Source organism: Cavia porcellus, unplaced genomic scaffold, assembly GCF_034190915.1.
Source record: "Cavia porcellus strain 051 isolate PalLab524CR breed Dunkin Hartley unplaced genomic scaffold, mCavPor4.1 scaffold_1, whole genome shotgun sequence".
NCBI classification, from domain to species: Eukaryota; Metazoa; Chordata; class Mammalia; order Rodentia; family Caviidae; genus Cavia; species Cavia porcellus.
In genome coordinates this window covers 173,832,334-173,859,233 of record NW_026947484.1, presented here as the reverse complement: position 1 = coordinate 173,859,233, position 26,900 = coordinate 173,832,334, and the positions used below count along the sequence as shown (strand labels likewise).

The following is a 26,900-nucleotide window of genomic DNA, read 5'->3' as shown; positions in this document are numbered from 1 at the left end:
TTGCTATCATGGAACTGAGCTTGCTGGAGTTACGGAAAGCCAGCTACCACTCAGCAGCTGTCTTGGGAGATGAAGCTGTTGCTTCTTGAGTTGCTGCTGCTTCCTGTGAGCAGGCCAGAGCCGCCACACACTAAAAACAACTAGGTATAGAACAAGGGGAGCCAGTAGAGTCACCAGGTATTCTGAACGAGCTGGTCACTCCAAGTAAAACTGTGTAGATCAGGGAAAGGGGGAAATCTCTTCCACTTGGCATCAGCTAAGCCAATTAAAGTTAGGGAGGAAGAAGCCAGAGCTGTAGGAAAGCAAAAGACACCCACTAGAAGGACAGAGCTGGTTGGGTGACACTCGACCTTCAGCAGCAGATCTGAGAATGACCACCATGCTTCGAGGGAAAACGGACAACAGTTCCTCTGTGGTCTATTGGAATGGTAAAGCTGGATTATTCATATATGACTTACCTGATTTTTTTGCCTGGATGAAGAAGAAAAATAAACTTGAAAAATAAACATGGAAACTATGAAAATTCCACATAACAAAAAAGAAAATTTAGGAGACTCCAAGGAAGAGCACATCTCTGAAAGTGATATACTCTAGATGAGAAAAAATTTTTATAACATCAGTGAAGTATCAGAAAATATGACTGTAGTCAACTTGGGCTGCTACAACCAAAGAGAAGAGCCTTGGTAAAATTCCTTATAGTTCCGGAGGCTGACATTCCAAGGTCAGGGTGCTTCTGGGAAGTTTTGCTTTCTGACCTCTCTGACTGAGAGAGGTAGTGGGAGGAGGGGAGAGAGGCAGAGAAGAAAAAGGGGAAGAGAGAGAAGAAAAGGAGAGGAAAGAGCTATCAAGAAAAGGTATTTCTTCTAAGGTGCTAATCCAATCGTGGGCCCCACTCTCATCACCCATCTCCAGGAAGCCCAGCCCCTAAATCCCATCACATGGAGAACTCAGTTCAGTTCATGGCATGACCCTGTGAAACACAAGCTTGAAGCTGTAAGGTGAAAAAGCAGCGAGCTAAGTTAAAACACCGAAGAGAGAACAGCTGTGGAAGACTTCAGGGAAGCAGAAAATATAAGAACAGAATTTAAAGCTACAGTGTAGATAGTAAACAACAATCAGTCTGCAGAAATGGAATTGGTGAGGGAAAGGACAACATACAGAAATTCAGTGATAAATGCAACAAGAAACCAGTTCCAGGTAATAGGTGATTTTAGTACCATGGGACTGAAGCGGTATTCCAAGATCTACTAGAATTCTGGAAACTTGTTCAGAAAGCAGAGAACCTATGTGCAAATTTGAAATGCTCATCACTTGTCAATTAGAGTCAATTTAAAGAAATCCTTACCTGAGTAGATTGTAAGTGATTTTTTTAAGCTAACGTGAAGTACTATCCAGATACAAAAAAAATCAAGTCTCTACAAGATGAATGCAAGATGGACTTCCTTAGATGTTCCACGATTCTAAATGCTAGAAGAAAATAGATGTGTTGCAAAACAGAAATGTTTTAATAGAAGAACTTTATATCTGGATAAAGTGTGTTTCATGTATAAAGAAAAAAGCAAGGACGCACATACATACTCTCTCTTTGTCTTCAAAAACTTATTTGAATGTGTACTCCAGTGGACTAACTGGTAGAGCACATTTAAGGGCCCAACTATGAGGAATTCACTGTTTTAATAACTTTTGTAACTGTTAAAACAGATACACTAGGAGTTTAAAACCTTTCAAATCTAATTATAAAATTGAGTGCCTAACACAAAGATAATCCTAAAATATGAAAAAGTGAGTTTTTGAAAAAAAAGAAGGAAGGAAGGAATGGGTGAGTGCTACAGTGAATTAGGCTGAACCAGTCTATTGATAGTGTGACTATCCCAGACTAGGAAGATTAGTGTCTCCTAATTAGCATTGTGAATTCTTAGGCTCTAGCTCAGACCATGCAGCCTGAATAGAGTGCCCTGTGATGGAGACTTTCTTGTTGACTCTTGCGCATCCTAAAGTTTAAGAAGCACTGGATTAAACTGCCTTTCTCAGTGATTACAAATCTCGAAATTACCATTTTTCCATTCGACTAATAATAGCGAAATATGTACTAGGCAAAATAGCAGTGCGCTGAGCCTGGTGATGAGGCTTAAAAGGGGAAGATCATGAGTTTGAGGCCATCCTGGCCTACAGAGTGAATTCAAGTCTGCCCTAATTACCTAGCATGTCCCTGACTCAAAACACATGTTCACGTGCAGATGCACATCACCACCGGCCGAGCCCCAGCCAATACTAGAAAACGGTGAAATATTGGAGATACTGAATGGGACAACAGGGGTGTTTATATACCACACAACTAAAAACTAGGGAGCAAGGCAGATAGAGTAGCCCAAGAGGCTGGGATGTAGTGCAGTGGTGCAGCCCTTGCTTAACACCAGTGAGGCTCTGGGTTTAATCCGAGGCAGGAGGAAGACGACAGCGGGATGGCAGGATTATAAAGTAAGTACAGGTTGAGTATGCCTCATCTGAAATACTTGGAACCAGGAATATTTAGGAGGATTTCGGATTTTTTTTTCAGATTTTGGAATATTTGCAGATAGAGATAGCCTGAAGGTAATTACATGCAATTGTTAAAAACAATTTTGTACATGAAGTACAAAACAGTTTTGTACGTGGAGTGGAATTTTCCACTTAGGGCCTCTTGTGATTGCTTCAGCTTTGAGAACATTTTGGATTTTAAGATTTTTGGATTAGAGATGTTCAACTTGTAAAACTAAATCAATTATAAACAAATGACATAATCTCCTTTGTTGAAAGATAAAATTTTGTCAGGTTAATTTAGAATAATCCAATTTGTAATGGTTTATTAGAGACATACCTAGTGAATCCCTTTTCTTTTATACTGGGCTCATGCTCCTTACTCACAGGGAACTCTTTCCTACCTCCTTAAAGAGATCAAAGTCCCTGTCATAATTTTCATACCAGTGTATTTGTAACCTGTCATTGTTGCAGTTTCAGATTTGTCCGAGCTAGGCATGGCACGTGCTTGTAATCCCAGCACTCTGAGACTGGAGGATTGAAAGTTGGCAATCTAGCAAGGACCTGTCTCAAAAATTGAATGAATGAATGAATGAATGAATGAAGCTGATGTTGTAGCTCAGTGCAGAGGCCCTGGGTTCAATCTCCTGTATTATAAAAGTGAATAAATTTGTCTCTGTGATTATTCAGTTTTTCTGTCTTCTTGTTAAACTCCATAAGGACAGGCACCATGGTTGGTTTTTTCAATACTTTCTGCCTGTGTTCAGCACTTCAATGTGTGTTCAATGAATGACAATACAAGAAAATGTAGAAATGTATCTTTAGGCACATGCAAACAAATAGAAAGCAGGATCTGGCAAATTACCAAAATAATTAATGATATTAAAGTCAGACAAATTAATAAGACAGTATAATTAAACATCAGAGCACTGGTACTTAAATTTTTCCCATGCATCAGGATTTTCTTATTAAAACACAAGTTGCTGAGCCCCACTCTTAGAATTTTTCTTTCTGAAAATCTTGGGCAGTCCAGAGAATTTGCATTTCTCGCAGGTTCCCAGAAGGGCTGAGGCTGCTGGTCCAGAAGCTGCACTTTGAGAAGTCCTGTAGTAGAAAATAGTTTCTTGTTCAGACAGAGTTCATGAAGAATTTGATCTTATGAATGTTGGTGCATTAAACAATATTGTATGTAAGAATACAAAGTAAATATAGAGGTACTACCAAGTGAAAGGATATATCACAACATTTAATCTTTGCCAGAACAAGTAGACAGAGATACAAGATTTGAATAACATAATTAGTTGAACATGATTGAACAACTTTGAAGCCAATATAGAGCAGATAACATGTATCTTTTTCAGTGTTCATGAGTCAGCTACAAATTTTTTACTTATCAAAGCTATATTATTTACCTACCAAAAGATCTGAAGCTCCTGTACTGGGAGAGGAAAGGCATAAAAAGACTAAGAAACAAATTAAGGAAAAAAAAAAAAAACACATGTAGCATATGTAACAAAAAGTTACTGCCCTTCATCTACAATGAGCTTGGTAATTTGTAAAGGAAAAATTACAAAAGGTGAGCTAATTGATTAAACAGGAAAAATAATTCCCTTAGAAAGCAAAAAAAAAAAAAAAAAAAAAAAAAGAAAGAAAGAAAGAAAGAAAGAAAAGAAAGTGGAAAAATTCAACAGTGTGGTATAGTTCCTCCCATCAAATATGCAAAATAGAGAGACATAATATTGCTTAATGTTGGCTGCAATAAGTGAGGACAATCATTTTCACATTTTTCTGTTTGGAATAGTGATGCTGTGATTATCAGAAGGCTGTAAAAATGCTTACTTTCCCCTGCCTTTTGGAATTTAAGGAAAAAATGTGCAAAGAGTCTGTTCAGTAATCCATAATTTTGTAATCATGTGCAAAACTAATGAGCAAATGTGCAAAAATTTTCACAAGGGTGTGGACCATGGCATTTTTTTAATAAGGAAAAAAATCTGAAATAAATCTAAAGGTCTCTTGGTGGAGGGGACTAGCTCAGCAAATTGCAGAGTCCCATGGGAACCATGCAGCCAATAAAGGCCAGGGAGATCAATACTTATTGATTGGGCAAGATGTCCACAAAGTATTGTCGATTGCATATACCAGGTTACAAAGAGGATATTGATCCGGACTGACTAACTCAAGGCCATAGGAGCCAGAGAAATGATATCAGCCAGAGGAGTCCCCTGCAGCTGAGACAGGGTGAAGCTGGAGACTGGGGCCTATAGCAGGTGGATGCTGCCCCCTGGAGGGTTGTTTGGGGTCGTAGGTGATTGAAATTTCTCCTTAGCTTTAAAAATGTGTGCCTGTATTTATCAGTATTTTATAATTTTCTCCCAGTGAACAATAAGACATCAGGCATTTTTAAGAACAAAGAAGTTAGGCAGAGCCTTTGAGAGGGAAAGATAAAGTCTAGTGTGGTGTGCAAGAGGAAGTGACCCCAAGAGTGACCCCTGCTGCTGAAGGGCGGGAAACGCTCAGAGATAGGCCTGGCTGTGGCCATAGAGGACAGGGCTTGCAGAAAGGCTGATGGAGAGGTTGGCGTGGAAAGCACCTGGGTTCACCACATACTTCTGAGCACCAGGCCTGGGGGTAAAGAGATGGAGGAGAGAATGTGTGCCAGGTACTGTCCTAAGCCCTTGGCGTACACGTTATTCCTCACAGCCATCTCTCTGACAAGGTGGTCCCAAGACTACTTCTGTTTTTCAGGTAGGGAAGTAGAGGCACAGAGAGAGGTTAAGAGACTTGCCGCAGGTTGCAGGGCTGGAGTTTGAGTCAGACTTGATTCTAATTGGTGGAATGAAAGGGAGTTTGGGGGAGGGGAGCTAATGCTGTTGGGTCGGGGCCAGGTATCCATTCTCACACCTCCCTCTCCTTCTTGGACAGAAACTGGCAATTACACCTGTGAGTTTTGTGGGAAGCAGTACAAGTACTACACGCCCTACCAGGAGCATGTGGCCTTACACGCCCCCATCAGTGAGTACCTTTTCCAGTGGGAGATGGGGCATCATGAGGTGGGGGAGGAGGCCAGCCTTTGGCCAGGTGACTGGTGTAACCTGGGGCGCCCTGACTGTAGGGACTGGACAGCCCCCCTCAAACCTGCAGGGTCAGAGTCCTCCCGTGATGGACTTGAGGCCTGGTGCATTAAGAGGGTGAGCATCACTTGTCCAAGCCCTACAGTGGCTTGTCCCCAGCTCCCTCTGAACACCTCCAAACCAGGAGCTTCCTAACCCCACTCCCCAAGCCACGGTTGTGTGGTGCAGCTTCAGTCTGAGTTAATGCAGGGACTGATCCAGGCCAGGAATGTGGTTGATGAAACAAGACAGCTTGCTCTCTGTCCTCCAGAGTGCAAAGCAAGAAGGTAGCAGGCGTGGCAGGCTGGGCATCTGGAACCCTGGGTGTTAAGCAAGCTCACAGGCGGCTGGTGATCCTTGGCGACCCCATCCTGTCTTTTGCCCTCAGTGTCTAACTCCTTCCTTGGAAAGGAAAAGAAAGACTCCAAGACCTCTTTCCCCAGAGAACCCTGGCCTTCCGTTCTGATGCCTGTGGGCCTCCCTGCTGACTTCCCAACTGCTTTTGTGCAGGTCAGATGGGCTCTATCCTTAGATCCCTAAGCTTCTGACCTAAGAGGGTCCTCAGTCCTCTGGCGCTGGCTGTTCAGATGGAGGATGCTTTGTGCTGACAGCATCTCAGGGTAATAAGGCAAGGTGTTAAAGAATATGTTTGGAGACTTCACTGCTCAGATTATTCATGGAAGAGCTGTAGAGATCCCTGTCCCCTTCTCTGTGGTTGGGAAGATTAGGTCCAGAGGCAGCAGTCTCCCTGCACTGAGTGCCAGTGACATTGCATGGACCTGCATGTTCCTGAGGTCCAGCGCTAGGCTAGAATTTTCATTCTGGCTTGACTTTTGAATGCTGTGTGACTTGCTACGTATGGCATCCCTTCCCTGAACGTACAGTTCTATCTGTGAGAGGCTAAGGTCTTTCCAGTCTAGGATCTGGCTTCTGGATGCCTTTGGTGTAAAGCAACTTTCAGCAGGCACGTGCCATGGTCAGGTGCCCACCATGAAGCTAGTTGGTGCATAAGTAGAGAAAATGCAAGGGTTGTGCTACGTGGACATTGGTCCATCCGTTTGATCCATTCATGGCCAAGGTACCCAGGCCTCAGGGCTGTTCACGGCAACTGTGCATCTGTGCACTGCAGGGAAGCAGCTCTTGCCTGTTGCCTGGTAGGAGGATGCTACCCAGCATGCACTTCCAGTATGGCATTGCTTATGAGACCAGCCTGCAGCTAGCTCAGGCTCAGCCTTTGGAGAGGATCTTCAGTGCTGCTTCTGTACTTCCTGGATCTAAGCGAGGTCATGAGGTGGTGAGACAGAACGTGGCTTTAAATCCTTCTGGTAGGCTCCAGGCCCGTATGCTGTGAAGCTGTCCTGAATCTACAGTGGTGATACAGAAGTGTCACTTGCCCCCTAGTTTCTTTCCTTCCTGATATCCTGATGCTTCTCCCCTAGATCACTGACTACTTCTCATTCTCTGTTCCTTGTTTTCCTTAGCTTTCTGTTTTGTCTTTTCTTTGTTTTTCTGCATCTACTTGTTGAATGAATCTCTCCAAGTTACTGAAGTCTAGGAACTCCAGAAGTGTCCGTGTTTCAAACACGGCATGGGAGACTTAGGCTAGAGTCAGAAAGTCCCAGGCTAGCCACAGAACTTCTTCTAAACAGACTCACAATTTGTACTCTTGTCCTTGCGTCTTTCATGAAAATTCATTTTTACTTCCAAGCAGTGTTCCGCTGTATGAATTGCATACAGTTGTGTACACCGTAAACAAACTGTACACTGCACTTTGTTTTGTCATTTACCTGCTCCTTTGGGTTTCTAGTTACAGGCTATCATAAGTAAAACTACTATGAAAATAATTGCATTAAGCTTTTTGTGGACATAGTATTCATCATTTTTGAATAAGTAAGAAAGGCATACCTGTAGATTTCCATACAATATCTCCTGATCATGTGTTTTTCATCTTGATGAAGTTCAGTTTAGCACTGTTTTCTATGGTCAGTGCTTTCTGGATTCTATATCAAGATAGGGAGGGTATTCTGTTTTATTATCTTTCAGAAGCTTTGCAGATAAGGTTAGCTTTTGCATTTCTATCAACCATTTCAAGTTAACATTTGTAAATGATGTGAGATATAAGTTGAGACGTGTTTTATTCCAAAGAAATACCTGGTTATTTCAGTACCATTTATCTAAGCTCTCTTTTCCTTTTGCAATGAATTGCTACCTGTGTTGAAAATCAGGTCAATGTATACGTATGAGTTTATTTTTCATTGATCTGTTTGTCTTTTTTCCATTTCCACATTGCCTTTTTTTACTGGAATTTTATAGCCCCAAAATAGCTACTCTTAATTTTTCAATTTGGTTCTTTTTAGAAAGATTGGGCTCCTCTAGGAATTTTAGTTTTCTACATAAATGTTAGTCTTGACAATTCCTCCCCAAAAATCCACCTGGGATATATATCCAGTACTTAGAGCTTGTTTAGCTTCTCTGAGCAATAGTTTTTGCTTTTCAGAGTACAATTATTTCATATAGTACATTAAAGTATTTATGTGTTTTGAATTTTATGATATACTGATTTCTAAATTTAATTTTCCAATTTTTGTTGCTGTTACATATAAATGATTGATTTTTGTATATTGAATTTCTGTCTTGCAAACTTGCTGAATTTGCTTTGTAATTGTAATAGCTTTTTGCAGAATTTTTAAGGATACTCCTTGTGTGCGATGATGTCACTTACTGTTAAAGACAGTTTACTGCTTTCTTACTCTTTTTGTTATTTATTTTTCTTTCTCACTATCTTGCTAGGGACATACCTTTTTGGAACAGGAGAAATAAGTAGATTCTCTGCTTTATTCCTAATAATAGGCTTCAACTTTTAATATTTAAATGTGACCATTTGACCATTTTCATCATTAAGGCGAAGGCTTTCATAGATGCCCTTTTTATCGCTTGGGGAAACTGATTACCTTCTGCTCATAATTTACTGAAAATGTATTTTAGTGAATTGTTTTATTTTGTTAGCATGATAAAGGACATGAATTGTTTTAAAAAAAACAAGTCACTATGCCTATTCTTTTAAAATACACTGAGAATATAAAAAAAAACAAACTCTAAAATAAACTAAATAAAACATAAAGATGTTTCTTCATCAAAAGAATGATCATTCTTTAAAACTTCTACTTTTTAGTAGTATGCGTTTAATATATACAATTTTACAATCTGATGTACACGTACACTGTGAAGTAATCAGTACAGTAAATAAAGTTCTTGCATAGGCATCTAAGTTATTTGAAGAACCAGTGTAATTTTTACAATTAATTTGCTTTTAAGGCATGATTTCTGCTCACTGCCATCTAAACATTTCCAGGCTTTTACTGATTTTTGTTATTACTCCCAAAACTATCTCAAGGGCACAGAAATACAATGTAAGATTATTAGAGTTCCCCTTATTCAGTCAGTGGTATGTTAATAATTGTCAAAGTCAAGGAAATAAATTTCAGGTCAAGTTTTTAAAAATACCATTATCAAGGCATATCAGCATAGAGTAAAGAGCCTGTTATTTAAATGGTGTATTTTGACTTGTGGGTACACTTGTGAATACCCCCAACAGTTTCCTTGAGCCCTTTAGTAATCCCTGTTTGCCATTTTCCCACCCCTTCAGAAGCATAGATCTACTTTATATTACCATAAATTAGTTTGCATTTTCTAGAATTTCATGTAAATGGAATCTTACAGTATGTGTTTTCTTTTGTTGTTTGAGGGAGTCTGGCTTCCTTTATTAAACATAATTGTGTTGAAATCAGCCATGTTTGCATGCATCAGTAGTTCATTCCTTTTAACTGGTGAATACATTCATGCATTGCTTAATGACAGAGACATTCTGAGAAGAGCAGTGTGAGGCAGTTTTGCTGTGGAAACATCAGAGAGCGTACTTACACAAACTGAGACAGCACGACACCTTTAGGTGAAATGAGCTGCCATTGTCCATGTAGTCCATTGCTGGCTGAAGGGTCGCTAACTTGTGCATGACCATAATATGCTATTTTGTCTAGGCATGCTGCAGTTGCTTTATCTGCTCGCTTATGGATAGACATTTGGACTCTCTTCTAGTTTCAAACTAATACAGATCAGAACTACTGTGAATATTTGTATTGGAGTGGGATAACTGAATCGTATGGAAGGTGTATGTTTAATTTTAAAAATAGCCCAAATGCTATTCCCAAATGCTTGCGCCATTTTTCATTCTAACCAACAGGAAACTTTCCTCTTGATAAGAATATCAAGAATGTCTTCATTGAGTATCACAGTATTACTGCCCTCATAAAATGAGTTGGAAAGGGAATTTCCCAATTCAGTTTTCTGAAGAACTTGTATAGAATTGGTAATATTTTCCATAAATATTTTGTGGAAGTCAACAAAGCTGGGATTTTCTTTTTAAGAAGGATTAGAGAATCCACTTCCAAATATTTGTGAATTACTCAACTTTTAAAAACCGATTTCTAATTTAATTCCTTTGTGGTAAGAGTATATATTCTGTGTGACTTTTAATCTTTAAAGTTTAGTGAGTTGTTTTTTATAACCCTAACCCTGTTGCTTGTGTGTTCCATGTCCACTTGAATAAAAGGCCTGTTTTCTAATGTCAGATGAAATTGATTGATAATGTTGAGATCTTTGTGCCCTTCTTGACTTTTCAAAACCATATGAGTTTGTCATATCTTGGACTGAGAAGTGTCAAAATCCTCAACTATAATTGTAGATTTGTCTATTTTCCCCTTTAGGTCTGCTATTTTTTGACTCTTCTTGTATGAAATTGCCATTAGATGCATACACTTAAAATCATTATGTCTTGACAAAAACTGACTCTTTTTAAAATTGTACAATACCGTCTATCTCTGGCAATATCCATCTTCATGAAATCTATCTTGACTGATAGCCACTACAGCTCTCTTAGGATTTGTATTCACATGGTATATCTCCTTTAATCCTTTTCTTTTAGTCTGTAGTTTCATATGTGAAGTGTCTACATACAGTTGGCTCTTGGGTCTGAAAATCCTTGCCTTTTAATTAACATATTTAACCCATTTACATTTAATATACTTTATTGTGGATTTAAGTTTCTCAAATTGCATTTTTTCCATCTCACTTGTTCTTAATTTTAATTTTTTCTTTTTTTCCTGCCATCTGTAGTATTATGCAAATATCTTTTAGTTTTCTGTTAACTTTTTGCTATTAACTCTTTTTCACTCTGTGGCTTATATACATCTTTAATGTATTATAGTCTGCTATGAATTTATATCATAACAGATTATATTCATAGAAAACCTTACAACAGTATACTTCCTATATTTTGTGCTGTTATCATACAGGTACATACAGCGTGCATATGTTTCATACCTAAGAATTACTGTTTTAGCTTTAAATAGTAAATTATTTGAGAAGGTATTTAAGAAACTAGAAAATGTCTTTTATGTTTGCCTACACATTTACTGTTTCCTGTGCTTTGGTTTTCTTATGTAAATCTGAATTCTATCTATTAATCAATTTTCTATATTATTCAAGAACTTTCTTTGGCATTTCTTACATTGTAGGCCCATTGGTGAAGGACCTCACATCTGAAAAAGCTTTTATTTTTCCTTCATTTTTAATGGGTGTTTTCTCTGGATATGGAATCCTAGGTTGAGAACATTTTCTTTCAATATTTAAAGAAAATCGTTCCTTTATCTTGTATATTATGTTATTTCTGATGAAATGTCAGAGATCATTCTGATTATCTTGCCTCTATATTTAATGTATTTTTGTCTGGTTATTTTAAAATATTTCTGTTATACTGGTTCTTAACTATGATTATGGTGTGTTTATGGTGTGCTTGTAAGGTTCATGGAGCTCCTTCAATCAGTGGGTTTATATTTTTCACCTGATTTGGGAAGTTTTTAGCCACCATTTCTTCATGTTTTTCTTCCCAAATGTCTCTTTCTTCCCCTTTTGTGACTTTCGTTTCATGTATGTTAGGTATTTGATAATGTTAGGTGTTTGATAACGTCAACTGAAACTGTTCATTGTTCAGCTTTGTTGGCCCTGTGCGCTCCCATTTGGATCTGCACTATTGCTTGGACTTAAATTCCCTGATAGTTTCTTATGCAGCTATTAATCTCTGGAAATTCCACTTGGCTACTTGTTTTATAACTTTCGTTTTTTCTCTTCATCATATTCCTGTCCTTCTCCAAAGCTTTGAGCACATTGTCTCCTAATTCCACCCACCCTGACATGTCTGTATTTTCTTCTTGGTTATTAATCTCACTGTCCTGCCTCATGTGAAAAGTAACTGCTCGTCTGTGCTGCACAGTATGGATGCTGTGCTGTTGACTGACTAGATTTTGTTTTCTTCCTTTGAAAAGCATTGCCTTTCTTCTGGCAGGCTGTTAATTTGCTTGCAGATCAGCTTGGTTCTCCAAAAGCTTCTTTAGGGCTGGTCTAGAATAGTTCTTTTTCTAGGGTTATAGGTTATAGGGTTATAAGGTTATAGGTTATAGGGTTATAGGTTAGCTCTGCTAAGGCCTGGCCTTTTTGGGTTTCAGCTCAACATGTGATGTTTTCAGCAGTGTTTCTCCACTCTGGCAGGTGAGGACTCCGACTATATCCAGTGTTGTGCAGCTTCTGAATCTTCCTCCATTAGCCATTTCCTGTTCAGCTCTGCAGACCCTTAATGCAACTTAGTTCTCAGCCAAAGGCATCAAGAGGACCTCTATGTACATTTCTGGAATTTTTTCTTTGCTCAGTTCTCTTCTCTTTGTTGTTCTGCATGGCAAATTCCAGCCATGTCAGAAGCCCTGACCTCTGATCACTGTCTCCTTAGTTCAGTGAGGTGGCCTTCATTGTCTTTGTGCCATTTCTCTGTGCCTGATCAAGAGGTCACTCTGGGCAGAGCACTGGCATGACCATGGGGTGTGTCGTCTCTTGAGAACTGCAGTTTGGCACCGTCTATTGACCAAGGCCTAAAAACTGTTCTTTTGTCCCAGCTGTAAATTGCATGTGGCAGCAGGTCTGGGCTTAGATACCCGAATGTAAATAGCCTCTGTGTGTTTCTCACAGACAGCCAAGCTGTCTGGGAGTCTTTCTTTGTATGAGATTATGTAGCAGTTCCACTCTGACAAGCAAACTGCTGAGTGACATGAGGTAGTGGAAGCCTCAGTTCCTCTCTCAGCCCAGACCCTCTGAGTGACCCCAGAGAGGTGCCCAGACCTCTCTGAGCCTGGTCCCATCTGCCTTGTTCCCTCGGGACCTAGAGGAAGACAGCGTGTGAGACAGCTTCCTGGCACAGTGTATCCTCACTAGGGCAGTCGCCCCATCTGCCGTCTTTGATGTGCGCTTCAGCACTCTGAGTTTTATTCTTCTGGCCATTCCTGCCTCGGGTAATGAACTCCACAGTTTCTCTACACACAGCACTCAGAGAATAAACCAGGTGATTGGTGCATAGGGCACCAAACAAGTAACTCAGGAAAGAGAGATGGGTAAAAGGCCACGCCGTGTGTTGCTGTAGGGGTGATCAGCGCTCGGAAGGGAAGAGAGGAGGGGACCCACTGATGGTCAGTTGAAGGGCTGGCATCAGGCAGAGGTCCCTAGAGAAGTGCTGTTGACATGTAGTGTACAGGGCCAGGCGTCAGGACTCTGAAGAAGGAGCGTCGCAGGCAGAGAGAGCAGAATGAGCTCTTAGGGGAGCAGATGTTGTAGGTGAGAAGGCAAGGACGGGAGCGGCCCGAGAGGAAGTGGGAGAGCCCAGCGGAGGCGAACAGGGGGTGCCCCCAGGTTTTTATATCAAGCCCTTCATGGGTTTCCCTAGACCCCTACACTGAGCCCAGCGTTTCCTTCTGGCCTGGGCCGGGCTTGTTTAGAGAGCCCTGACGATAGAACTGCCCGCTGCTGCCTCTGGCCACCCCTGTAGTAGGTGAAGCTGTGCTCTGCTCCTCCCCCAGTGCACAGGTTGTGGGCACAGGACTCTGATGGCTTCCTGTTTCTGTCACTACTGCCCATATGACCTCAGGCAAGACCCCACGTCCTGCTTCTTTGGGACAGTGCTTCCCTTTCAGGGCCAGGCATGGTGAGAAGTGGAGGGTTGGGGTCCTCTCTCGTCAGGCTCTAAGGGGTGGGTGGCATCTCTGCTGTCCAGGATGGGCACTGTCCTCGGAGGGCTCATCACCACCCCAGAGGCAGGAAGCCAGAGCCAGGACCTTTTCCGGACAGCTCAGTGCTGTTAGCAGGCCCTGTGTACAGATGCACGTCATTAATTCTTGTGGGTTCTAGACTGTCATTAATTCTTGTGGGTTCTAGACTGTCCTGCTGAGCAGCACCCAAGGAGTCCCTTCCCCTTCCTGCCCCTCCTCTGGCATCTAACGTGGGAGAGGCGAGGGTTACTCCATGGGTAAGGGATCAGGCCACTGTTGCCTGCTAAGACTGCCAGAGGTGGAAACCGAGTCAGTCTGTCAGTGACACCATCTTCTGCAGAGAATTCAGTTGAGGGAGGCAGGTGCCTTGGTCACGTGACGTGAGCTTCCCTGAATACAGGCCCTCCTGCACTTTGTATGCTACTTTGTCAGCCACTGTGAGTAGGGGTTCCACAGAGCCCCTTTCCCAACAACCACAGGTGTGACATCAGGCCCCTCCACCCTCCTACCTCCCCCTCAGGACCCCTACCTCTCTGCTTTCTGTCTTCCTTCTGAGCCAGCTTTCCTGTGGAGCAAAAGGCCAGGAAGCCAAGCTGAGGTCTTAGACATGAGAGACTGGGCTGGTCAGGGTCGCAGGTGATTCGCAGGATGAGCTGATCAAGCACCTCCAGGTGACGGAGTGTGAGCTGGTGGGCAGGCCCCTCGGAGGAGGTGCTAGAGAAGGTTCTAGACTCCCAAGTGTGGGACCTCTTGAGTGGGAGCAATAGTCCCTGCTCTCTGTGGAAGAAGAGGTTGGGTGCAGAAGTCCCAACTCCAGATACAGGGACCTGTGGTCTGAGAGGCCACTCATGCCGCAGCTTCAAGGTCCCTTGGGGACTGAGAGCGTGACCCTCTCAGGTACTGCCCCCGGGTGGGAGCCGCCGGACGATCCAGACACGGGCTCTGAGTGCTCACATCCAGAGGTCACTCCATCTCCACGCTTCGTGGCAGCGAAGACCCAGACGAACCAGTCAGGGAAAAAAGCTCCTGCCTCGGTGGTCCGATGCGCCACGCTCTTACACCGAACTCCTCCAGCCACCCAAACCCAGACGTTCCGCACTCCAAATTCGGGATCTCCAGCGAGCAAGGCTACCGCAGGTACCGATGGCTGGCATCACCCTACACTTCCTCCACCCCTCGCCTTCTCCCCACCTGCCGCCACTATGCTCAGCCATTGTTCCCCTGCAAGAGCAAGCGTGGAGTCCCATCATGCCCCGGAACAAGTATGGGACCCAGCTCTGCCTCTGGCCAGCTCTGTGACTGTGAGCCAGGTTCTCTTGCCCCAAACCAGAGGGTGATACAAGAAGATTTGCAAAGTAATAGAATATTTTTCCACAAAATCGTGCCCTTGGGCTTCTTTTACTTGGCCTTGAGAAGGTCTAAAAACTTCTCAAACTAACTGCCAGCCCTTGAACAGTGGGGGACTTTATGAAAACCTTTTTATCTCTAGCTGACTTTGGGTAGTCACATCTGGCTTCTGGGCCCAAGTTCCTGCAGGGCAACAATTGGCTGTCTCCTTTAACAGGGCATGTGCTGTCCAGTTTTCCCCTGCCAGTCCACATTGCTTTTCTTCCACAGTGGTCCCATGGTAGGTGTCATTTGTCATTGTGATCACACTGTTGTCTTTGTGCATCCAGCCCAGTTCATCCCTTTGTATTCCCCACCTGGACCCTGTTAGCATGAGTCTGCACCCTCCACCTTTAAGAAAATCAGTCTGCAAACACTTACTTCAACATGGAGTTGCTCTCCAGGAAGCAGTGGTGGGCCTGGTGCTCTGTGCCCATCTAGCACTGCCTGCGGAATGACTCTTGGAGACAGAGACCCAGCAGGAGACCAGGGAATGCCGACTCCTGTATCTCCTGAGTCCACATGGGAAAGGGCTCTGTCTCAGAAGGGTGGTCAGGCAATAAAAACTCCCCAGGAATACTGATGACACCACTGCATGCTGAGTACCAGTTGTCAGGATTCCTTGGATTCACACTTGCATGGAGCCAGCATTGGACTGTTACCTGAATCTGTAGGATATAGTTTGGGGTCATGTGGCACCCCTGGCACTTTCGGACACCCTAAAAGACCAGAACCATTCATGGTACATACAAGTGATCAAGTTGTGACCTCAAGTGAATGGGCTCTTTCTGGCTGGGTGATGAGCCTGTTTTCTGGTTCAGGAGGCTAATTGGAGGCAAAGGCATAGTTTGTTGTGCTTAGATCTCTCAAAAGGAGAAGAGTCAGCTGGTCTGGGAGACAGTGGTGTGACAGTTGCAGTTTTGCAACAGTAGTCCTAAACTAGCCAGAAGCAGATTGGTCATCCTGGTCTCATGGTGGTTGACAGTGTTTCACCAGAATTATGGCTTAGAGATCTTGCTCAGACTCAAGCTTTGCAACTGGGAGTTTTGATGCCTACATCTTCTGCAGAAAATTGCCCACAGAGGCAAGTTTGTCATCGTGTGGCAGTTGATGGCCCTCAGTGTCTCCAAGTGACCCTCTAACAAGCTGGGAAGCTGCCTTGATGGGACTTGGAAGACTCGCAACTTGGGGATTACATCTGGATTTGCCAACTGGGCAGGTCAGAGGGCACTAGGTTGGGAACAGGAACTGGCAGGGGCTGGGAGATAGTGCATGCTGGAGGTAGAAGTTGTTGTGGCCCTCACCATCATGAGGTGTGTGGCTCCTCACCTGTGCCTGTGAGCACGCCTGTGTGCAAGATTGCGCCTGCAGGGCCATGCACTTCACATCATCAGCTAAGCAGTAGGAGACTCATGGTAGGAGTTGGCAATTTGATGGTGTCAAGTTCTACCTAGATGTTGGGTAGGAGCAACATTCTTGCCTAAGAAGGTACCTGGTCCCCTGCAGACACCAGAATTTAAGGTGGAGAGCAGAATCCCTCCTACCCCCGAGTGAATCCATTCTGCCATCTCAGAGGGCTGGAATGTACCTGAGGACTTCGGTGGCCTTACTGTGTCCTGCTTTTTCACCTGGAAAATGCAAATAAGAGTGTAGCCTCAGAGCTTTTGTGAGAACTAAGACAAACTGTTCGTAAAGTGTCTGAACCAGTGCCTGGCACATAACAGTGCCCAGGAGCGGGACCCCTCCCTACCAAGGGCCGTCTTTGTTCATGTGTAGTTGCTGTCCTGTGGCACTGAGCCCAGGCTTCCTAAGTCACACTTCAAGGGAGTGTTGACCTTCCACGTCAGAAGCAGCCTCTCCAGGAAGAACGCTCCGTGGGAGGCCCTGTGGGCTGGGATGGAGAGGAGATCAGGCAGGCCATAGGAGCCGCCACTGGCTTCCTTCCCCATCTTCCTATGGGCATCAGGGCCCCAGAATTTGCAATCAGCACTTAGCGTTCTCAGTAGGGAGGCCAGGCTGAGAGCGAAGTTTTCCATAATCACCTTTTTTGTGTGGAATAGCACAGAGTTGCTATTTCAAATGGGGCTCTGCAGGACCCCTGACGTGTTTGGGGAAGGTTGGATTAAATAAAGTGAAATGAGTCCTTTGCTGGTGGAACTTTACTGAGCCATATAATCTTGTGCAAATCGTTTCTCCTTAAGAAGAAGACTGTGTTAGATGCACATCCCCAGGGTCCGCATCTCCTGGATCGTCTGGCATCTCTGTGGTACTAAGAGCACCTTGGGAAAGCTGGCTTACCTCCCAACTCGGATTTTCTGTGTCAGTACTGTCCATGTGTCGTGGGAGGGTGGGCAGCTACATTTGTGACTTTCCATTTGGCTGGACTGGAAGCCAGCAGGTGAGCAGAGGTGCAGAGACCTGGGGGCACCAGTCCTTTTGCCCTTCCCCAAGTGAGCTCTGACTGCATCCCCTAGTCTCTGGTCTTTCTAGGATTTGGGGCTGCCCTCAATCTCCTCCTTCTAATCCAAAATACCCTCCCTGCCATCCAGGCTTCCCCCACCCGATGGAACTGCAGTCACTGCGGGCTCCTCCTGCTGTCAGAGCTGCCACCAGGAAGTAGGCTGCAGCCCCCCACCCCCACCCCTGCCATCCCTTTGTGGGACTATGACAGCAGAATCTGACAGAAGGAGCAGAGGATGACTGTGACACATGATTTGTGTATGTCCAGGAGTCACAGATGGGGCACCCATGCTGCTGTTTGCTGTATTGGCTGAATGGGAGCACTGGGACCTTGAGTAGGTCACCCACCAGCAGTCTCTTGGGGCATTGGCAAGGTGCCAGGCAGTTCACATGAGCCTGAGGTGCTTATGAAGTCCTCTTGAAGTCCTGACGCCCCCAACCCAGCAGAGCCCCCTGCATTCACCCAGCCTTAGGGACCCCTCTCCAAGACCGTATGCTAACCACTCCCCATGCTTTTCTTTCTCGGTCCTGTTCCCCACCCAGCAGAAAGCGCTTTCAGTCGGAGAGTGGAAGGCAAAGCACAAAACCACTTTGAGGAGACCAACAGCAGTTCACAGAACTCCAGTGGTGAGTGTGTGTGTGACAGCTGTGCAGTGCTACAGCTGCCACCACCCCCTCTGCAGTGCTGGCAGGTGCCTGTGGGCTGGGCTCTTGCGGTACATGTGGCTCTCACTGGGAAGAGGCTGGGTATGGAAGTAGAAGGAGAGCGGGGCCAGGCAGAAGCACAAGGGACCTTTTCCGCAGGGATGTCCCTCTGTGCTTCTCTTCACCTTCCCCATGGAGAGAGAGGGGAACTCCTTTCCAAAATTCATGGTGTCTTCTCAGCCAGCCTGGATGATCAGCCTGATACAGCCATTGCTGAATTTTTCACGTAAACATCACGGCTTATTTCTTCCCAGGAGAGGCAAAGAGGGTGTGGTAGGGAGACCTCTGAGAACTGGAGGCCCAAGTTCTGGCTCCACTTTGAACCTGGGACCCTTGGGACAAAGATTGCTTTCCACTCCCTACAACACTGGTCACTTTGCCTGAGGTTTCTGGGTGGTGTTTGGTGCCCCCTGATGGCTGCTTCATGCAGAATCCTGGCTTAGCCGGGCAGAGCAATGTTTGAGAAAGGCCAGCAAGCCAGTCTGCACGGTGACAGCCTGGGCAGGAGAGGACAGGCATTGTGCCCCTGTGGTTGCGTTAAGATAAGGCATGCACTCTTCTGTATGGTTGAAATCTCACATGTTAAGTGCCAATCTGTGCCAGCCATGGTGCTGGGCACAGCCTGGGTGTAGACAGGTAATGGACATGGCTCACTCTTCAGGAGTGTTAGGAACTCACCAGGAGCACAGACTTTTAGGGGTGCTTTTTGCCTACTAATAGCAGTCCCGACTTCATCTAAACCCAGGTGTGTACCCAGCTCTACCACCTAATGACTGGTGATTGTCTCGTAATTTCACCTCTGCTGCAAATTGTGTGAAGGACACACAGCCCCAGGCGGTTGTGAGCACACAGATCATACACTCAGGTGTCAGGGGCCTTGGGTGGTGGTTGTTCACGGGTTTAAATATTGTGGGTTTTTGTAAGCTTCCCTACAACAGGTGGGCCTAGGATGGAGTGATTATCTGAGGGTGTTCAGGAATAAGTAGCAGCAGGCACACTGGATGTGCCCTGGACTCTCAGCCAACCTGTGCATAACCCCTGTGCCACTCCTACCACCAGAGCTGACAGGAGCGACCCTGTCAAGTGCTGCTGCTTCAAGCAGCCCTCATTTATTGAGCGCTTACTGTGTGCCTGGCCTGTGTTCAGAGCTCTGTGTGTCTTACCTGTTTCCATCTTTACCACGACTGTGTTGAGGGCAGTGTTACTGTTATCTGCACTTTTCGGATGAGGAAACTGAGGCTCAGGAGAGGTCAGCTCTAGCCCCGAGTCACTCAGATTGTAGACAGTGAAGGCAGGACTTCCCACCTACTGTGTGGCCATACTTTGTGACCTCTGTGGCACTGACAGTGCCAGGCAGAGGTGGAGAGGGGGGTGTGGGCAAGCAGCAGCCTTTAGAAGCTCAGCAGCTCCCTGGGGCTGCTCTGGTGGTTGGCACCAATGTTCCCACCTGAAAGCAACTTCCTGTGCCCTGCCCCAAAGTGGGTTGTGACAAATGAACATTCTCTCTTCAAGACTCCTGTGGCCTGAATGTCACTGAGGACATCCCAGAGGGATGGCCTTACCTAGTCTTTCCCTGTCCAGTGGCTCCTGCACCCATGGGAAGCCTACATTCTCTGAAGGGTGTGACCTCCAAGCCAACCTCCCCCAAGCATTCCCGCCCCCTACATTGTGAGTGGGGCTGGTGAGTGCCACCCCCTCTGCTGAGAACCCCAGCTGCTTCACTGGTTAAAAAGAGAGACGATGAGGATCACAAAACAGCAGAACTGGAAGAGACTTAGCTAAACTGTTTCTCTTTTGCAGAAACTGCAAGTCCCCTGATTTCCAATCCTTTCCCTCTCCTGCAGAGTAAGTGGTGGTCCTCTGGGGGGCTGGTGAGGGCAAGGCAGGGTAGGGAGCAGACTCAGCTGGCCTCCCCAGGGCCCCGACCTGGGTGTGCGGACCAGCCAGCTGGGGCAGCTGCAGCAGGCCAAGGCCCAGGCGGGTGGAAGAGCAAGGACGGGTAGGGCAGCACCCTGTCACCACCCTAGTCCCAGTGGAAGCAGAGGACTTGCCACTCCCAGTCATCAGGACAGCCTCAGGACGCCTCTTCCGATTCCTTCCTAGCTGTCCTCCTCCATCCCCTCCTCTTCTTTCCATCCTTGTCCTTTCTCCTTTCTTCCTCTCCTTCCTCTTCCCTTCCAGGCATTAATGAGAGCCTTGGGGACCCAGATCTGGCAGTACAGGCGGGTTCCACCTCCCTCCAGGCCTCTGTCTTCCTCTGGCCCTTCTTCACTTGCCCATCTGAGCAACCTCTCTTCCTGCTTCACTGTGGCTTTCTCCTCTTCTTCTTTTTCTTTTTTCTCTTTCCTCCCCTTTACGGCGTGTATGCTTGTCACCTTGTCTTTTGTCCATTCATTCATTCATTTAGCCATTCAAAGGTGACCTCTTCTGGTCCCTTTGAAACCAAGGGGACATAGTCTCTGCCCTCAGAGAGCTCTTGATCCATAGAAATTGTCCTCCCAAGACTTCTCCAGGGCCCGGCAATCAGTAAGCACTCAATAAAGATCTGCTCCTTGGAGTTGAACAGCTTCTGTCTGCATATCTTCCTCTCTCCATATCTCCTTCCTCCCCCAGCCTCTCCCTCTCTGGTTTAGTGACAGGGGAGCAAACAGGCTGGGCCCAGAGCCTCGAAAACAGAGATGTAGGTGCATTTGATTCCTGCTTCCCAAGATGCCTGCAGCCTGGCAGAACAACCATGAGATTCCTCACCTGCTACCTTGTTTCTCCCAGAGCCCTACACCTGTGGCGCCTGTGGGATCCAGTTCCAGTTCTACAACAACCTGCTGGAGCACATGCAGTCTCATGCAGGTAAGAGAGCAGCTGGGCAAGCCATGTAGGGAAGGGCTCAGCAGCTGGGCAGGTGGTACAGGTAAGAGTCCGGTGGATAGAAAGGTGGGATACTAGGGGGCACAGCAGCCAGATGGACAGGCAGCCTCTCTTACCTTCCCAACCTCAGTTCCTGCCCATGGAAGAGACAAGCAGAGCCCCTGCAGTGTCCTGGAAACTGGTCACAGGATGGGGAGCCCCAGTCAGCTGCAACAGGGTGGTCTTGACTCTGGGGATACAGTTCAAGCCATTTGGGAGCAGTCAGATTGGTCAAAGTTGAAGATGTCTTAACACTAGAGCACTTGTTTTGAGCCTCAAGGCCAGGCAGGAACTGAGTGTGGTTCAAGATCCAAGTGAGCAGAGGCAGAAGGTGGGAGCGGAGCAGGCTGGGTTAGTGCATCTCAGGACAGTCTTCATGCACCTTGACACTTTGACCATAAAGCAGGGCATGCCTGCATCACCAGGAAGCCCTTTTCAGGGCAGATTTCTAGGCTCCACCTTGAATTCTGATTGTGCAGGTAGGGGGTGCACCTAGGATTCCATTTCTCATCATAAATCCTTGGCAGTAGGATTTGTGGCAGTTCCTGGACTGCACTAAGAACCACTGCTGTGTGCCTAGGCACAGCACTCGAAGCCTCCCTGTCTTGTGTTTTGTGACCACGTAGTATAGATCTTGGTGTGTATCCCCTGCCTGGGGCATGTCCGTATCTCCAGCTGCAGGCTTTGGTCATGACAGTCCCCACTTCTGGTATAATTTCTGTTTCCATCAGGGAGATACTATTTGCTATAAAGGTAAAAAGCCCAGGATTCCCAGTGGTTTAACATGTAATCATTTTTTTCTTACTTTACAGCCTGATTCCAGCAACCTGGTTAGAAGTCCCCTTGGGAATCCAGTTCCTTCCTTCCATGGGTGTTTGGGGCTCTAGCTGCTGGGGAGAGGGGGAGGCTGTGAGAACATCACATTTTGTTAGTGCCTCAGACCACCAGTAATATCTGTCACAGATGCTCAGATTCCAGGGCCAGGAACTAGTTCTAGCACCAGTCTAAATTCATGGTTAGAACATGCCCAGAGCCAGTGCCCAGGGACAGCTTAACACTCTGCAAAATGAAATACAATTTTGGGTCAGCTGTAGCTAGCTGTCCCTCCCCCATCCCCCACAGATATCCCTGCATGAGCATCCGCCCTTTTGGCTTGTCTGAGCCACAGAGTAAAGAAAATTGTCTTGAACTATGTATAAGTACATAATATGTATATTAGCAACAAAATGTATATTAGCAACAAATGTTCCTTTTTAAAATTATTTTTTATTATTCAAAAAAAAAAAAAAAAAAAAAAGGCAAGTGGTCCCTGGGATGTAGGTTTAACCCACCTGCAAGGCCTGAGAAATAGAAATGGAAGAAGTAAGAAACAGAAATAACGTGCTTAGCCCAAGATGGAGGCTCAGTAATTGGCAGCTGCTCTTATTTCCTCTGTCACTTTGTTTTTGTTATTTGTATCCCTCTAAGGTTTACAAATCTTTCACTCACTGTCTTTTTTTCTATGGTATACCTGACACCCAAAATGAAAGAAGGAAAGGTTTATTTAGTTTACTGTCTGTGGAGGTTTCAGTCCGTAATCAGCTGGCTCCAAGGCAGGATGATATAACATAGGGGCAACACTTCCAGGCAGCAGCCAGCAAAGCAGCCAGAATAAAAGGGGGAGAACAAGATTCTTTTCCTCCCTTATATTGTATACAGGCCACTCTACCCCCACCACACCCCCAGGGCAGATGTAGCACTCAACAAAATCTCTGCCCTCCCCTTGCACAGAATGATGAGGAAGTAAAGATCCTGGCTCTCTGCTAAGCCTCTTAGTTAAACTTCTCAAGTAGATACTATGTTTCAACTGTAGCAATCCACCCCTTGTCAATTTGGCAACCAGACACAATTCTTTAAACACTTTCTAGACACAAGACATGCTTATTCTTAGTATTCTGAAACTTGAACATTATAATACAGCTTAACAATCCTTATGAACCAGCTTTAAGTCTATCAATTATATTACATGAGAAACATGACATTTTGTCCTGGCCTCCCCTCTCCCCAGCAAAGATTCATAAACATTCCTTTATGCAAAAGACATTTAGTGCATCTGCAAAAGCTGCTAAAATGTCCAAGTCTCAGGTCTCCAAGATGTAAGGCCAACTCTAGTGGCAAGCCCCTGTACAAATGAAAACAAACATTTCCAACATACAATAGCACAAGATAAACATTTTCATTCCAAAAGTTACAATTGGGAAATACAAAGGATTGGGACCAAAGCAAGTCCAAAATCCAGCAGAGCAAATGTTAAATCCGATAATTTCATGCAGTATCTGAAGCAATCTGTGGCAAATTGTGAGCTCCAAAGGGCTTGGGTGGCACTTCAGGTGGTTATAACTCCCACAGCTTCTCTCTTAGGCCCACTTTGCTTGCTCTGTGCAGCTTTCCTTAGATGATCCACATTCCCAGCTTTTGCAAACTTCTGAGGTCTCCCCTGCACCTTTGGCTTTACACTCACAGCTTCACATACTGCCCTTTCAGGGTCACACTGCCTGGCCTCCCAGGCCTTTTGAAATTGAGTTACAAGACGTTTTAACTTCAGAACTCTTGCATTCTGTATGCACCTAAAACCAGCACCACATAGATGATGCTAAGGTCTGCTGCCAGCTGGAGCAGTAGCCAGGCTTTCTATTTTGGCTGTAGGGATTGAGTGCCAGGATCTCAGGGCACTCTGAATCCAATTCTGAGTAACAAATTTTCTATGCCACCACCATTCTGGAACATTATATTCTGCAGCTTTCTCCTACAAGCAAAGTCTTTCACTTTTGCAGTTTTGAAGCTGCAGGGATTAGAGACTTGCTGCTATTAGTGATGCCTTCAGGCCATCTTTTTTGTTCTCCTTTTCCTTTTCAACAGTCAAAATTTCTTCAGATGTGTCTGTGCAGTCCACAGCTTCATTGGAGCTTCCTTTCTGGCCAAACTCACAATCTTTAAATCATCCTATTGGGCTCTTCACTCTTGATTCTCAACATAAATCAGGCTAAAAGCCCCCCAACAATAGCCATGTCACAGCTTCAACATTCGACAGCCTTGAAATTTCCTCTGCCAGATTAATTAGTCCACCACCCTTCATCTTAGTCTCAGGCAAAGTCTCTGGACACAAGAAAAATACAAACTTTTTGCCTAGCCATAACACACATCATCCGAAGTCCAACAACCAGTGCAGTCCTTCTTCCCAGCTGAAACCTCGCAAGCCTGATCTTTACTGGTTTTCTGCTCTTCTGAGCACTGACCAGGCTGTTCTCCCATACAGAACAGCCTAAGGCATTCCAGGTCTTTCCAAACTCTTCCCACAAGCCATCTCCAAAAGCTCTTGAACCACATGGTCAGATACAGTCACAGCAATGACCTCACTGTATTGTTACCATATTCTGTCTTGGTTACTTTTCTCTGGTTGCTAGGACAAAATACCTGACACCCAAAATGAAGGAAGGAAAGGTTTATTTAGTTCACTGTCTGTGGAGGTTTCAGTCCATAATCAGCTGGCTCCAAGGCAGGATGATATAATACAGGGGCAACACTTCCAGGCAGCAGCCAGAATAAAAGAGGGAGAACAAGCTTCTTTTCCTCCCTTATATTGTATGCAGGCCATTCCAGCCCCACCCCCAAGGCGGATGAAGCACTCAACAAGATCTCTGTGCCCTCCTCCTGCACAGAATGATAATATTTACCAAGTAAGGATCCTGGCTCCCTGGTGAGCCTCTTAAACTTCTGAACTTCTCAGATTGACACAATGTATCAACCATAACACTTTTCCAGATCTGTGCTGACAGGCAGAAATATTACAGTCCTAGTCACAAATGTGATGGCTCAATCTTGTAATTCCAGCACTCAGAAGACTGAGGCAGGAGAATCCCACAAGTTCAAGGGTAGCCTGGGCTACATAGTGAATTCAGGGGCAGCCTGGATACATAGCAAGACCCTATCTCTAAAAAACAAGCTGTATTATAGCCCTAGAACTTATTTAATGTTCATTGCTGGTTTATTAGTGTATCCTCAGTCATTCATTTAGTCAACATTTACACTTACGAGCTACCTATACTGGACACTAATTCACATGATCTTTTTAAGGATCTTTTTTTAAATTTCTGATGAGCTCTAAAGTTGAGGCTTTGCTTCTGCTGGCACGTAGCACACTGGTGTTGTAGTTCTGCTTCCACTGATGTGCTGGGTGACCTCAGTCAGCAAACCTTATCTTCATCTCTAAAACAGGTGCACACAGACCCCAGGTTTACTGCTGCACTCCTTACTCCAGCTTCCAGAATCTCAGCCACCCCTTGCAAGGAAAGGTGTTGAAAGCCCACTCAGTTCAACAGACTGTCCCCTATGGGAAACCGGGCTAGTGTCACTGGCACTGTGCTTGGGGACCACTGCTTGAACATATCCTTTAATCGAGATCCCCACAGCCTGCAGGTGAAGCCTGTACTTCACCTGCCTGCTAACAGCTTCTGGAAGCTGAACCCTAATTAGGAAAGAGAAAGGACGTTCCTGCCCCCGCCTCCGCCCCCCCCACCCCCCCACCCCCCCCACCCCCCCACCCCCGGCGTGGAGGACAGAAGCCATTAATATGCAAATTGAGGCTGAGCCTTGAGGTGGCCCCACCTCTCCAGGCATTTTGACTTATTTCCCCTGGAGCTGTAGGTTGCTTTGTTCTGGTCCAGCGCGGCAGGAGAATGCTCCAGGGCAATCCAACCAAAAGCCAGGCGGAATCCCAGCCAGGCTGAATCGGGATTAAAGGATTGGCTCCATGGCGAGAAATTAAGCGTCCTGAGTTGAGCAGTTCACAGCTCCGCTGATAAGAAGGATCAGGCTCGAATAACACCAATCTCATTAAGAGGCTGCTGAATGGCACAGGCTAATTCACACTAATAAACTTCCTTTCTGGACTGGAGGCAGCGCTGGCGGCAGCTCAGGCGCGTGGGTTGGCAGTGATGATACTAATAACGGCCAACATTCAGTGAGTGAGCGCTTGCAACTTGTGAGGTTCATGAGCTCCTCCCAAAGAGCCTGTTGCATCACATTTTCATCCCCTTTATACAGGTGAAGAGCAAAAGTTCAGAGAATATAATCACTGGCCGGAAATCGCACAGCCCATAGAAAACAAACAAGACCATTAGAACTTGGTACTGGGTGGTATTCTAAGAGTTTTACACACTGTCACCATTTAATTCTCAGAACAGTCCTCTGGGTTAAATGCTCACATTAACTCCACTGTCACAGAAAAAGATAGCGATTTGCCCAGGGTTCTGAAGTCACAGTGGTAATTCAACCAGGATTCCAACTTGGAGATGAATCCAGAGCCTGGGCCTTCATCAGCCACAGGTGACCCAGGAAAAAGATGACCACAGAGGACCCTCTTTAAGGTCATCCCTTGCAGTTCTTTAGTAGAGTGCAGCTAGGTGGACCATGACTGGGGGAAGCACACAGGGACCTTCCAGCAAATGAAGTTGGAGCCTTGCTATTTGAGCTTTTGGGAGGTGGCCAGACCTGGTTTCTAAAATACTTTGAGTCACCTTGCTGCTCTAGGCTTTTCCCGTCTGTCAAGTGGGTTCATCAGAACTCCACAGTGTGGGCCTGGGGATTTAGCTCAGCAGCATAAGCGCCTGCCTTGCAAGCAGGCAGTCTTGAGTTC

General features: G+C 45.4%; 1 protein-coding gene across 12 annotated transcripts in view; it reads left to right on the top strand.

Moving 5' to 3' along the window:
- Positions 1-26,900, top strand: part of Znf618 (zinc finger protein 618) — a 172,549-nt gene that overhangs the window by 128,751 nt on the left and 16,898 nt on the right. For 2 of the 12 annotated variants that reach the window (XM_063260317.1, XM_063260335.1), the window contains 5 exons: positions 5,440-5,529; positions 14,669-14,908; positions 18,161-18,244; positions 20,123-20,167; positions 21,092-21,169. In XM_063260317.1, coding sequence (XP_063116387.1) covers positions 5,440-5,529; positions 14,669-14,908; positions 18,161-18,244; positions 20,123-20,167; positions 21,092-21,169 — 537 coding nt within the window. The remainder of the gene's footprint in view (positions 1-5,439; positions 5,530-14,668; positions 14,909-18,160; positions 18,245-20,122; positions 20,168-21,091; positions 21,170-26,900) is intronic. The other 10 variants (XM_063260343.1, XM_063260332.1, XM_063260338.1 and 7 more) reach the window with 7 other exon arrangements.